Source organism: Hyaena hyaena, unplaced genomic scaffold, assembly GCF_003009895.1.
Source record: "Hyaena hyaena isolate Hyena2069 unplaced genomic scaffold, ASM300989v1 scaffold_12, whole genome shotgun sequence".
Taxonomy (NCBI): domain Eukaryota; kingdom Metazoa; phylum Chordata; class Mammalia; order Carnivora; family Hyaenidae; genus Hyaena; species Hyaena hyaena.
The window spans coordinates 2,469,574-2,483,238 of NW_024080644.1; the positions used below are offsets into that span (position 1 = coordinate 2,469,574).

Genomic DNA, 13,665 nt, shown 5'->3' on the forward strand with positions numbered 1-13,665 from the left:
GTGCCCAAAAGGGCGCTCGCAGTCGAATCGGCAGCCATCCATCGAGATGACGGGTTAAATCCCATGCACATCCATGCCACCGAGCATTATGCAGTTTGCTAAGAAGTATAAACTAACGCTGCAATGCAGTAATATGGAATGCTCTCAAACACCTACTCAATTGAAAAGCAGAATGTTTAACAATGCGTGGCCTGCTGTTAAACTATTTGTATCTTTCAATAAAAGGTCTTGGAAGTTGTGTATTTTTGCCAAGCTCTTTTGCTGTTTTAGCTCTGTGAAAGGAATTGGGGTTGAGTGGGGTGGTTAGAGGAAATCCGGCCTTCCTGTTCTTCACATACCCCCGCATGAAATTTTTAGAACAAACATGCGCTCCTGGTATTTTGGAGGTTTTTAATTACAGTTTTTCGTTTCAAGATAATAAAGAGGCATGAACAACATTAATTCAAACTGCCATGACTTATGTGTCACATTTCCCGGGATGTGTTGTAGCCTCCATTTTTGTGGGGGCCAGCTCCACCTCTGGGGGCACCTGTGAGGCATCAGGGTCCAGAAAAGCCCAGGAAATGCTCTTCTTTCCACACTGGGCTGTTTCGTCTCGGAGTGCCTGGTTTTCATCCAGCAAAATGATTTGCTCTCTCAGCCTCTCCCTGAGACACAATATGTGGAAAGAATCAGGAGAGAAATAGTTTCAGCATTATGGTTGCAAAGGTAAGGTAGTTCTTTGGATTTTAGCTCGTGCTTTGCCAGAGAACTCGGAGGACCTAAGGGGAAAGACATTACTTATGAAACTCAGTATAAAACCCGAATTCTGGGAAATAACCTGTGTGTCAGTAACAAAAACTTCTGGAAAAATAGCTCTGCCAATTCAGAAAATGTTATTGGCTTCATAAAGTAGTGGAAGAGATCTGTAGACAGGTTAAATTGCCAGGGCCAGAAAGGATCGTTTGAGTTAGGGAAGGTTTATGAAATGATTGTTACCCTAACGATTAAAAATTTTGTTTTAAAAAAGTTTTTTTAAGTAGGCTTCATGCCCAGCCTGGAGCCCAATGTGGGGTTTGAACTCACAACCCTGAGATCAAGATCTGAGCTGAAATCAAGAGTTGGACACTCAACCGACTGAGCCACCCAGGTGCCCTGAAATGCTCATTTTAATTCAAGTATCAATCACTTATATGGCTTTAAACATGAACATCCTAGGCAACAGAGGGTTAGACCTCTTAGGTGGGCATACTACAAATTAGACCCTATAAGTGGAGCATTGCTTTAGAGTAGGAGGCATTGCAGTCTTTTGGATTTTTTCTCTAATCATTTTGCCCTCTAAATTATAAATGCTGTAAAATGATAGGAAATTATCAGTAGAGATTATTACCTATGTTTCCCTTACCAGGTTAATTAGAAACCTACCTGCCTTTTATTGAAATATACTCAAATTACAAAATACATTGTTGTAAGACAGATCTAAAAATAATGAATTCCTACTCAGGTAGTAGTGAAGGGGAAAATTCCTTTAAAGTTTTAATAAAAATCTTGGTAAAAGGTTATGACTCACTTCAAAACTTTAAGAACTGGTTTTTATTATTCCATTATAGTCTGAACTATCTAAGATACTATAATACTATATTCCAGAGACTTCCTTCCTACCTCTCAAACCCATGCTCTCTGATATGTGCATGTGAGTTACGACCACAAAACTGTAAACTGAGCATTTTGTGACATCTTTGGGGGAAGATGGGTGATGACCTAACATGCTTTATTACCTTCCACTGAGTTTCAGAAAGGCATGAGAAGTTTTATTTCAGAACCATACGTGGTAGCTAGCCTCCAAGATGGCCCCCAAGATCCCTGTCTCCTGGTATTCCCACACTTGTATTTTCCTCCCACAATGTACCAGAGATGGGCCAATAGGACACAGCTGAAGTGCCTGTGTGTCACTTCCCAGATTATGTTACAGAAGACTATGGCTATCTTGGGCTTTCTCTTGGGGTACGTGGAGGGCAGCCCTGTCGTGAGCAGCCATGTCATGAGCAGCCCTGTGGCCCTTATGCCAAGGAACTGAATGAAACCTGCAAACAACTGTGTGAGTGAACTTGGAAATGGATCCGCCAGCCCAAGGCAAGTCCAGAGACCGCAGCCCCAGCTGACAGCTGAGAGACCCCGAGCCAGAAGCACAAAGCTAAGCCACTCCCAGGTCCCTGACCGTCAGAAATGGTGAGATAGTATGTGTTGTTTTAAGCTAAGTTTTGGGGTGATTTGTTACAAAGGAATAGATAACTGATACACAATAGTTTTCCACACTTTGATCTCCTCCTGAATGCAGAACATGAAATGCAGAAACTGCCTAGAAAAAGGACTACTGCTTAGATGCCACAGAAGATAAAGGGGGCGGGGGTGCCTGGGTGGCTCAGTCAGTTGAGTGTCAGACTCTTTGATATGATCTCAAGTCATGATCTCGGGGTCGTGGGATCGAGCCCTGTGTCAGGCTCCGTGCTGAGCATAGAGCCTGCTTAAGATTCTCTCTCTCCCTCTGCCCCTCTCCCCAGCTTGCACTGTCTAGAATAAAAATAATAATTTTTAAAAAGAAGATAAAGGGGAATCTTCCAGAGTTTCACTAGTGTGCCTGTCTTGTCCAAGACCTTATGTCTTCAGAAACTTTCAGAGAGTTATCTTCAATTTCTTTGCATTTGAAATCTTTAACAAAAGTATGGGGGGGGTTGGTTTTTTATTATTTAAAAAAATGTTTATTACTGAGACAGAGAGAAACAGAGCATGAGTAGGGGAGGGGCAGAGAGAGGGAGAGACACAGAATCCGAAGCAGGCTCCAGGCTCTGAGCTGTCAGCACAGAGCCCGATGCAGGGCTCGAACCCACGAACCATGAGATTATGACCTCAGCCGAAGTCGGACGCTTAACTGACTGAGCCACCCAGGCTCCCCAAGTAGGGCTTAAGTAGTCTTCACGTAGCAGACCACTCTGGAACTTCCTGCATCCTCCAGAGGCCAGAGATTCGGGGTCAAATCCTAGTGGGTAGCCTCTGCTGCAGAGGTAATGGCCTCACACCCACAACCCCACCCTTCTCTTTCCCTGCTTCATGCAACCTGGTTGGACAAGTCCTTAGCACCCATGGGATTCCTAGGGGAACACTGGGCTAATACTGTTGACCACTGACCCCCACCCCCACCCCTAGCTAGCATTCAGCACAGGGCAATAGGCTTACCAGTTTTACCAGCTGCCATTTACCCCATTTTTAGGCATGAAGAGGAAAGGATTATGATTTTGTCATTCTTATTTTCTAGTTACCTAAAATCCAGGGTTGACAGCAACAGACCTCAGAGTTCTATATCCTGTTTCTATGGTAGAGTCTATCATTGTCCTCCAGTCGCCAAGAGAGTCTAGGTTCTCTTAATAAGCACTCCTTTTAAAAGTCTAAACTGGGTTTCACTGAATTCATTTAAACCCACTTTGACACTTTGAAGTATTTCCCTCCGTAGACATAGCCCCCGACTTATGTTTGCTGTAAGAGATTAATGCCTGTACCAAGTTTTAAAAATCATGTACGCTACTAGGTGCCGTTACTTCGCCTAGACACCCAAAACAAGTAACATCCCGAGAAAGCTTTCATTCAGTCTTCCTCTCCTGTAAAAACTACCCCTCGAGGTGCGAGCAGGTCCTGTGATGAGAAACACCAGCCAATCTACCCTCCCCTAAAGAACACTGTATTTCCAGGTTACGAAATAAACACTCAACAGCTTCGGGTCTTTGCTAATTTCTACTTTAATTAACCAAACTGCAGGTTTAAATCAGATTCGCACTGTTTTATTGGAGTCAAAACCAAACTTTTCACTGGTCTTTTCTTCAGGAAGAGTAACAGTTCAGGGCTTGCAAGCTGCAAAAACTCGATCGGTCCACTCAGCCAGGTTTGGAGGACGACGTGTTGGAGCTGGAGGCGGCCTAGCAGCAGCTGTCGTCCTCAAAGTCGCAAGTACACGCATGGTCGCAGGTGGGAACGGTGGTGGTGGCGGCGGTGGCGGCGGTGGCATCATCGTCTGCGGCAGTGCCGGTGGCGACGTGACCGCCGAGGCGGTGGATCATCAAGCGGCCCCCCTGCACACTCTGCGCCACGACGTTGGTGCCGTGGCACGCCAACAGCAGCAAGTTTCGAGGCTGTACGCGGTAGGCGAAACGCATGAAGGCCATCGAGTACAAGATAAGCGCCGTCGTCATGCGGCCACTGATGATGTCGGGCGGTGCTCGCATGTCCTTAAAGGCGGCCAGCGGCAGGCCCCAGTTGGCTACGGGACCCCAGAAGTGAGTGCTGGTCAGGTAATCCCGGAACTCCTTGGTCTTCATGTAGTCTCTCGCTCTCCGCCACAGTGCCGCCACCGTCGCCATGATTGCCGAGCCGTGGGGGGCACCAACGAAATAAAAGCCAACCAGCCAATGACGTGGACGCAGACCCCGCCCCACGCAGCGTCGGCCACGGGCTTCGTGCCTTCGCGTGGCTGCCATAAAGTGCTCGTGCAGCTGTCGCAGGTGCCTTTAAGGGCGGGAGGTCTTAAAGGGGCCACACCCCTGTGCCTTCGCGTGACTGCCGTAAAGTATGTCTGACGAGCACGTGATGCTCCCACGTAGCATTTGGAGATGGAGCCTCGCTGTCGTCCCCAAACAGGACGGCCGGGAAGTGTGCGGGGCGTGCATGCTCGTGTGTATGTGTGTGCATGCGCCTGTGCCTCCGGCGAACGTGAGACCGCGGCCTCGTCTTTGCTCGCCGTTGGGGTGAGACTATCGTAAACCTCTCTGGGCTCCACGTGGCACCCAGCAAGGTGAGTGGCCGTCCAGCTGTGGGCTTCCCTTCAACCTTCCAGGGGGAAACTTTGCTTGTTCTGCCCAGTCTGTGGACAGTGGTGATTTGATGTTGCTGCACAGTCCTTCAAGCAAGTCCACAATTTTAGCCCTGATACGGTTTGCCTGAGCATTGCAGATACAGTGACATTTCACCCCTAAATCTTTCAGCATCTGGCTCCTAACAAGGATATTCTCCTACTTAACCACAGTACAACAGTCCACTCAGATACTTAACATTAGGTACGGTACTATTTAATATGCCGTGCATATTTAAGTTTTAGAGTTTTATGGCTGTTTTTTTTTTTCTTTCATGTTGGGGCGGTGGGGGGGGGGAGATCTAGGATCCAGTCAAGATTCACATTCAGTTACCTCTTTTAGATTAATCTCCCTTAGTCTAGAGGAGTTCCCTAGCGGTTTTGGGGTTTTTGTTTGTTTTTTGTCTTTCATGACAGTGACATTTTTGAAGACTACAAGGCAGCGGTTTTTCAGAATATCCTTAATTTGCAGTTATAGGATTTCTCATAATTAGATTTAGGTTAAACATTTTGGGTCAAGAATGCTGCACATGTGACGTTGTGTCCTTCGTGATGTTAAGTTTGATTATCTGGTTAACTGGTTGTCCGCCAGGTTTCTCCCCTCTGAAATCAGCAAATACAGGGGGAGCCTCTCTGAGAGGGTGTGGAAATTCTACTTCAACAGTCTTTCACCTGATAGTTTATATCCATTGAGGAAAATTCTTAATGACACAACTGATGATTATCTTACAAGTGTTTTCTATTTTTTCCAATTAAAAATAACTTGACAATTAAATATACTTTGAAATATTAATACTTTAACGATTTATAAACAAGACCATGGTACGTTTAAAAATTAGTACATTCATTATGTTTATTTATACCCCAAGTATTTTGTAAATATAGCTTATATAGTATAGCCATTGCTCAAAAGGAAAACACAGCATCATTTTTAGATAACCTTTTTAAAATGTTGTGCTTCCAAATATGGATGACTGGAATTCTAGTGTAAATTAGTTCAGAGTAAGTCTGAATTAACAAATCCGGCAACCACAAATTGAGTGCCATTCTAGGCCTACACCTTCAGATGCTCCCGTGTCCTGAAAGAAATGTAAGGTACCACACCCCTTGTCCACAAAAGAAACTTTCAGTACTTGCAGATCATGTCACTTGGGTTGTTACTTTGTTCTTGATTACCTGTTGCTGTGTGACAAATCACCCCAGAGCTAGTGGCTTAGAACAACAGCAGTCCTTTATTTTACTCCCAAATTTGCAGTTTGGGTGGGACTCCCTAAGGACAATCTACTGCTCCATGCATCACCAGCTGGGGCAGCTCAGTTTGGGGCTGGAAGATGCACTTTCAAAATGGCTCACTAATGTGACTGGCAATTTGATACTGGTTGTTGGCTGGGAGGCCTCAGTTCCTTCCCACAAGCTGCTTGTACTTCCTCACAGTATGTGGCTGAGCTCCAAAAATAAGCGTTAACAGGAGAATCAAATAGAAGCTCTGTGGTAGGCAGAATTTTACCCCCAGTAACCCTCGCCCTGGCATATCCCCCATTGGATTGGGTGGAACCTATGAATATGATTAGATTTCACTCCCATGATTATATGACAGAAGGGATTTTGTAGGTGTAAGTAAGTCCCCAAGTCAGTTGACCTTAAGATTGGGAGATTCTACGAGTGGGCCTCAAGTAATCACTTGAGCCATTTAAATCTGGGTCCATTTTAGAAGGTGGAGACCAAGGATGTCAAGGGATTTGAAGTGTGGGAGGGATTTAATATGAGGGAGATTATCTACAGCTGGCTTTGAGGGTGGACGTGGCCATATTAGCAAGGAATTGGGGTAGCCTTTAGGAGCTACAGCCCCAGCTGACAGCCAGCAAAGAGAGGCAGACCTCAATCCTCATAAAGAATTGAATTCTACCACCAACCTGAGTAAGCCTGGAAGTGGATTTTCCCCAGACCCTCTGAGAACTCAGTGCAGCCAACACCTTCAGTTCAGCTTTGTGAGACCACGAGCAGAGAACCCAGCCATGCTGTGCCTAGAATTCTGACCTACAGACCCAGCTAATAAGTCGGAATTGTTTTAAGCCACCAAGTTTGTGGTAATCTGTTGTGCTGCAATAGAAAACTAACATAAGCTATATTGGCTTTTGTGACTAGCCTCCAAAGTCACATAACATCGCTTCTCCAATTATAAGCCCACCCAAATTCAATGAGAGAGTACATAGACCCACCTCTCAAAGGCAGGAGTGCGAGTGCCAAAGTCACACTTTAAGAAGAGTGTGTGAGGGGCACCTGGGTGGCTCAGTCAGTTAAGCAACCAACTCTTGGTTTCTGCTCAGGTCATGATCTCACAGTTTGTGAGTTGAAGCCCTACATCGGGCTCTGCACTGATATCGAAGAGCCTGCTAGGGATTCTCCGCCCCCGCCTCTGCCCCTCCCCTGCTGGCACTGTCTCTGTCTCTCTCAAAATAAATAAACTTAAAGAGCATGTGGGGTGGGAAATATTGTGGCTGCCTTTGGAAAACACTGTTTATTATATTAACTTGTAATTACAGAATTATAGAACATTGGAGTCGAAAGGATCTCACAGTTTATCTGTAAAATGAGGATAGAGGTACCTACCTCACAGAAGGAGGTACCTCTATTGTGAGATTTTTTTGTGTTAATCCTTGTTCAGGGCTTAGTACGGGACCTGGTATATAGTAAGTCCTCAGTGAATTTGTCTTATTGTCATCCGCTCCAACCCCCTTGTTTTACAAATAGGTGTGAAGCCTTAAGAGATCATGTCATGAGGGTGGGGTCTGCATCCACATCATTGGGGGTTGGCTGTCATTTGCCATGGTTGCAATAAACCACATGAGTCCTCTGCACAAATCACTTTAACATCGGATGTGTTTCTGTCTTTCCTGCCATGTTGTGAGTTCCCTCAGGCCAGGGAAAATATCACCAAAGAAACTGTTTTCTCCCCATCAGCCTTTTTAGTGTGCTGACCGGATATGGCCCAAAACACATTGAACAAGACCGGGTCTGCGTTTCAGTTTTACAGCTAGAGAAATGGAGGTACATGCAATGTGTGGAATGTGTGGCTTTCCTGGAACATTCCAGCTGGTAGGTGCAGCCTAAATCTAGTGTTTGTATAAGGATTGGGCCTGGTAGCTCTATGTGTTGGTTGTTACAATTACCAGAATGGCCCAGGCGGAGGGCAAGACATAGTGATGGAGCTTGGTGAGCACTTGAAGGGAAACTGGAGAAAGATACAGGGCTAGGAGTGAGCACAACTACAGAGACTTCTTCCTGGCTGAAGCAAAGATGGTGACAAAACAATTTTAGGACTAGCAAACATAAATAATGTTACCGGACCCACGTTCGGCTTCCTGCCGCGTGAAAGGCCAATACTCAAGAGACAAGCGTTGACTGGAAAGGAATAGCTTTATTCGGGTGGCCTGCCACCTGGGGAGAAGGTGGACTCTCTCCAAGAGCCGACTCTGAGGTTTCTGCCTGGCCTAGAGATTTTTAAGGGGGTTTAATCAGTTTAAAGGGAATGCGGTGGTCTGTGACATTCGTGATTACGTGCAGACCCGATGATGCCAGCTACAGAGTTATCTTGCTTGAAGGTTGTGCAAGAAGTCCTAGTTCCTTGGTACCCGGGAGGCAGGAGGGCGGGCTGTGCAAGAAGTTCTGGTTCCTTGGCATGCGCGGGAGGTTGTGCAAGATCTGGTTCCTTGGTATGCGGGGGCTTGTGCAAGAATACCCTGTCCTTTCTGCAAAGGAGGGCAAGGTCTACAGATGCACAAAGGGAGGTCAGTAAAGTCATTTGTGTGACCTTACAAAAAGAAAACATTTTGCTAAAAAATTGCTGGGCTAATCAGAAAGCCGAGGCAGCCTCAGACAGACTTGCTGGCCTCTATGGCCTGGGAAAGTTCCGTCCCTTCATTTCCCAAGGCCACTAGTTGCAAATCTCAAAGAAAGTAAATCAGTTCCGTTGCAGATCAAAGACCTTAGGTCAGCAAGCAAGGAGTGTGCTAACTTGAAGCAAGTTAACCCTTAAGTCCGCCGGGGTGCCATTACTATTCATGTTGACCAGTGGCTACCTTTCCCCACAGGTAAGTGAGCCCTGTTGTGTATTGCACTGTGTTTTAATAGATGAGACTAAACAGCTGAAGGTTTATCATTATTTTGAATACTACCTCTTTACCATTGATATTATTGGAAGTGGCGTTTCTCCTGTCGTGCTGCCTCTCCCAGCATAAAGCTGTCAGGGTCTACTGTGTGACTCAGCCTGGAGACACTAACATGAACATGGTCCGTCAGTTCACTATCCTCTTTCAGAGGAAAACAATGGGAGAAGACAACCAAATACAAAGGTGGATTCAAACCTTTGCCCAGTTCCCTCCTCTAACCAAGAATCCAGCTCATAGGGCCCGTGAGATCCTGCCCGATGTTAACAGCCCTCGCACCACACGACCCTTCGGTGAGTTCCAGTGCAGGGGCCCATAGAGAGCATGCCTTTTTAATTTACCTATTCTTTTTAACTTTTTAGTTTGAAATAATTTCAAACTCACAGAAAAGCTAAAACAGCTTAAAGCAAGCGTAACAAAGCAAGAAGGGTCAAAAGAACACCCCCCCTCCCCAATCCTTCACCCAGATTTACCAATTCTAACATTTTGCAACAGTCCTTGTGAAGTGTTCTCTGCCTCTGAGGGTATTTCTTAAGAATGTCAGTGTGTATTTCCTAAGCACACGGACACTCATGGCTTTCTTCTGCATTACCCCAACACACCCATCAAAACCAGGACGTTTAACAATATAATCCTATAATCTGCGGTCCTCATTCACACCTTGTTCATTGTCCTAGTAATGTCCTGTTCACAGGTTTGTTTTTCTAGTCCCAGATCCAGACCAGGATGACACCGTGCATTTCATCGTGGTGTCTCTTTTACCTCCTTTCATCTAGAACAGTTCACCTTCTTCTGCCTCTCTTTGCCATTCATGACCTGACATTTTAGAAGAGTACGGACCAGCTGTTTGCTAGAATGTCTTGTCAATATGGGTTCATTTGATGTTTCTTCATGCCCATCTTCAGGGTGTTCGTTTTGGGCAGGAACCCCACAAAGGGGATGTTCCATCGCCGGTGTGTCACATGAGGAGGCATGTGATGTCTGTGTGTCTGGTTGTTAGTAACAGTAAGGCAGTCTTTGCCAGGTTTCTTCACTGTAAAGTCAGTATTTTCCCTTTTGTAATAAGTAATTTGTGGGGAGGTACTTTGAGACTATGTAAATATCTATTTTCTCATCAAATACTTAAGCTACTAATTTTAGCATCCATTGCCGATTCTTGCCTGAATTCGGTATTACTCTAATGGTGGCAGCATTCTTTTTTTAAAACGATTTTCTGTCTTCTGCTTTAAAACAGAAGTCAGAAATGTATTTCATTAAAGTTGCCCTGGAATGCTGGCCAACGTTTACAAAGCATATGACTATTCATGAGTTATGGCTGCGAAAACCGAACATTTAGGACTTGGGTATTGTATGAAAAAAAATTTTTTTGCCACATCTATGCTGATCTCCTTGGAGTATTTGCTCTTAAATTCTACCGAAGGGAATAAATAGCATACTGCCTATGCTGGATGAATAAAACAATAGGTGGATATATTGACTCTGCTATTTTCAGTTACCGCTGAAAGTAATTTTAGAGCCATCTGTGGCCCTGATTCTAATCTTTCGCCTTTCCATGCACTCTTTTTTCCTCATGTGAATACAGTGGCTGAAGGCTGGGTGGGTGCATCTTTCAGTAGCTGTGAGAACATCAGTTAAGTGTGCTGCGTCTCATTTTCTCTGGCTATAAAGCTCGTCATAGCCTGGTCTGGGTCCCTTGGTGCAGTCACGTGGCAGGAGGGGGAGTTCCAACTCCCAGCGAAATGCTGCTGCCTTATAATCTTTTGTCTGATTTCTGCCTATTCACGTGTCCTGCCGTCAAGTCCATGGCGAACGGAGCAGAAGGCTGCAAAGCTGCCCTCCACCCACTCTCTTGCCAGGGCCTCATTGGAGGGTCCTGTCGTCAGAAGTAGCTCTACCTACTTCTCCTACTGAGTCTTGGCCCCAGAAAACCTTTTTTTTTTTTTAACCTTTAAGTGAGTGGATCATCCAATATTTAAATTTAACCAAAACGTAGAACTTTGAGTTTTGAAAACTTCATTCTGAAAGTATTTCACATTTACCAGAATGTTTTAAGAATACAGAGGACTCTCATATAGCCTTTATTCTGACTCAGCAATGGCAGGCCTGTCAGGGAGGCAGGGCCACCGGGAGGGAGAAGGGATTTATTATAGACAATAGAACAAAGCCATGGAAGGAGCTGGGGAGGTGACTGTGTCTGAAAGGGGGACTTGGAGGGCAAGGAGTCACCAACCGGTCTACCGGCTGTGGGGAGTCAGGCCCATTCAGCTGCCAAAGCAGGGCCTGGGACACCAAAGGGGAGGCTGGCGGACAGGCCTCGGGGCTGCGGCCTCGGAGGTGCTGCAGCCAGGAGTCTGGTGATGGGCCCGGGGAGGGGGCCACTGCTGGTCAGTAAGACCCGCAGTTAGGAAGAAGAGCTGGCCACGGAGCAGAGAATAGAACAAGCTCGAGTCGCCAACACCTCTGCCTCTTGCACTGCATTTAGCCCCGAATGCCTTTGGAGAGTCCTGTTTTACTTGTGTGTGTCCAGTCTCTGATGTGGCGCCATCTGGGAAAGGTGGTTCTGGGAAACGGGGTTCTGGCTAACCCAGGCTGACACAGCACAGACCACTCCAGCCAATTTAAAACTTTCCCATGGTTGGGGCACCTGGCTGGTCTGGCCAGTGGAGTGTGCAACTCTTGATCTCAGGGTTATAGGTTCGAGTCCCATGTTGAGTGTAGAGGTTACTTAAAAATGAAATCTTAAAACAAACATGGAAAGGTTTTTTTTTTCTTAATCATTTTCTTTCTGGGGTGTGTGTGTGTGTGTGTGTGTGTATGTGTGTTACATTACATATGTATGTCCAAACACACATCACTATGTATTTTATCTGAATCATTTGAGAGAAAAATAGATTCTCTCATGTAACCGCAGTAATCACTGATGTAACATTGTATACAATACTTTATATGACTTTAGTCCATATTTCAGTTTTGTCAGCTGTCCCAGTAATGTCCTTTATAGCATTTTTTCTTCAGTGCAGGATCCAGTCCAGTGTTGCAGGGGGCGCTTCATGCTCCTCTTTTATCTGGAACAGTTCCTCTGCCTTTGTTCACTTTTTATGACATGGGTATTTTTAAAAATTTTTTAATGTTTTATTTATTTCTGAGAGAGAGAGAGAGAGAGAGACAGTGTGAGCAGGGGAGGGGCAGAGAGAGAGGGAGGTACAGAATCTGAAACAGGCTCCAGGCTCTAAGCTAGCTGTCAGCACAGAGCCCGACATGGGGCTCGAACCCACAAACCGTGAGATCATGACCTGAGCTGAAGTCGGACGCTTAACTGACTGAGCCACCCAGGTGCCCCATGACATGGGTATTTTTGAAGATCACAGGCCAGAGATTTTATAGAGCTTTCTCTCAGTCGGGGCTTGCTGGATGTTTCCTCATAGATTCAGAAAGATTACACTTTCTCAGCCACTGTCCATGATCTGCATCCTTCCGCGAGCATCGCACCCAGAAGCACGTGTGCGTCTGCCCATCACTGTAATGTTCATTTTGATCACCTGGTCAAAGCACTGGCCAGGTTCCCCGCTGTAGTTACAACTTTGTCCCTCGCAGCTAATTAAAGCGGTCAGCAAATGGATACCCCCAAGAGTATGTTAAGTATCCTGCTCCTTATCAGACTTTTTCTCCCAGAGACTTAGCATCTATGGATGAGTCACATCCAAATCAGTATTTACTATAATGGAAGCAAGGTGAAGATTTTCCAGTCCTAGCAGTTCTTCCTTATATATGTCAGGAGTACTGTAAAGAAGAACCTCCCGTCTTCCCCCATGTGTATACTTACCTATCTATTACTAATAGGGGCTCCTGGATTCCTGTTTTATTCAGTGGATTAGGATCCTTACTGTCATCTTAATTTTGATGCCCCAGTTGGTCCATATTTGGACAAAGACAGCCCTTCAAAAGCTGTCCCCTCTGACCCCAGCATTAAACTACACAAAATGATACACCCTGCAAAGGCTGTTCCCTTCCGGACTTATTCCATGCTGTCTGCCCCACCACACACACACACACACACACCCCACTTGTAATTAATTTCTTTTTTTTTTTTTTCCTGGTTCTTCCTTCCTGTGTTTCCTTTTGCAAAAATAAGCAGATAAAGTACATTTTCACTTATTTCTCCTTTCTTACACAAATGGGAACAGACTATTCTTTTTTACCTTTTTTTCTTGGAAATGACCATATCATCCTCATAGAGATCTTCCAATATCTTTTTAAAAAATTTTTTTAATGTTTATTTTTGAGAGAGAGAGAGAGAGAGAAACAGAGCATGAGTGGGGGAGGGGCAGAGAGAGAGGGAGACACAGAATCTGAAGCAGGCTCCAGGCTCTGAGCTGTCAGCACAGAGCCCAATACGGCCAAAGTTGTGAATCATGAGATCATGACTTGAGTTGAAGTTAGACACTTAACCAACTGAGCTACTTAGGCATGCCCCCCCCCCCCCATATCTTGTTTTGTTTTGTTTGCAGCTACGAAGTATTCCATTATGTGGATGTGTCATAGTTTATGTAGCCAGTATCCTTCATTTAGATGCTTAGGTAGTTTCTTATGAGTAATCATGAATATCCTTGTGCATGTGTATTT

General features: G+C 45.3%; 1 protein-coding gene and 1 long non-coding RNA gene across 2 annotated transcripts; both read right to left on the bottom strand.

The window, feature by feature from the left end:
* Positions 1-376: 376 nt before the first annotated feature.
* LOC120248316 lies at positions 377-3,291 on the bottom strand. The gene is made up of 2 exons (XR_005532554.1): positions 3,214-3,291; positions 377-647 (listed from the first exon to the last, which is right to left on the bottom strand). It is a non-coding gene; the product is annotated as an uncharacterized LOC120248316 (long non-coding RNA).
* A 468-nt stretch (positions 3,292-3,759) lies between these two features.
* Positions 3,760-4,388, bottom strand: MPC1L (mitochondrial pyruvate carrier 1 like). Its single transcript, XM_039256571.1, has one exon. It carries the CDS (start codon positions 4,386-4,388, stop codon positions 3,948-3,950), a length of 441 nt encoding a protein of 146 aa, XP_039112502.1. The 3' UTR covers positions 3,760-3,947.
* Positions 4,389-13,665: the final 9,277 nt, after the last annotated feature.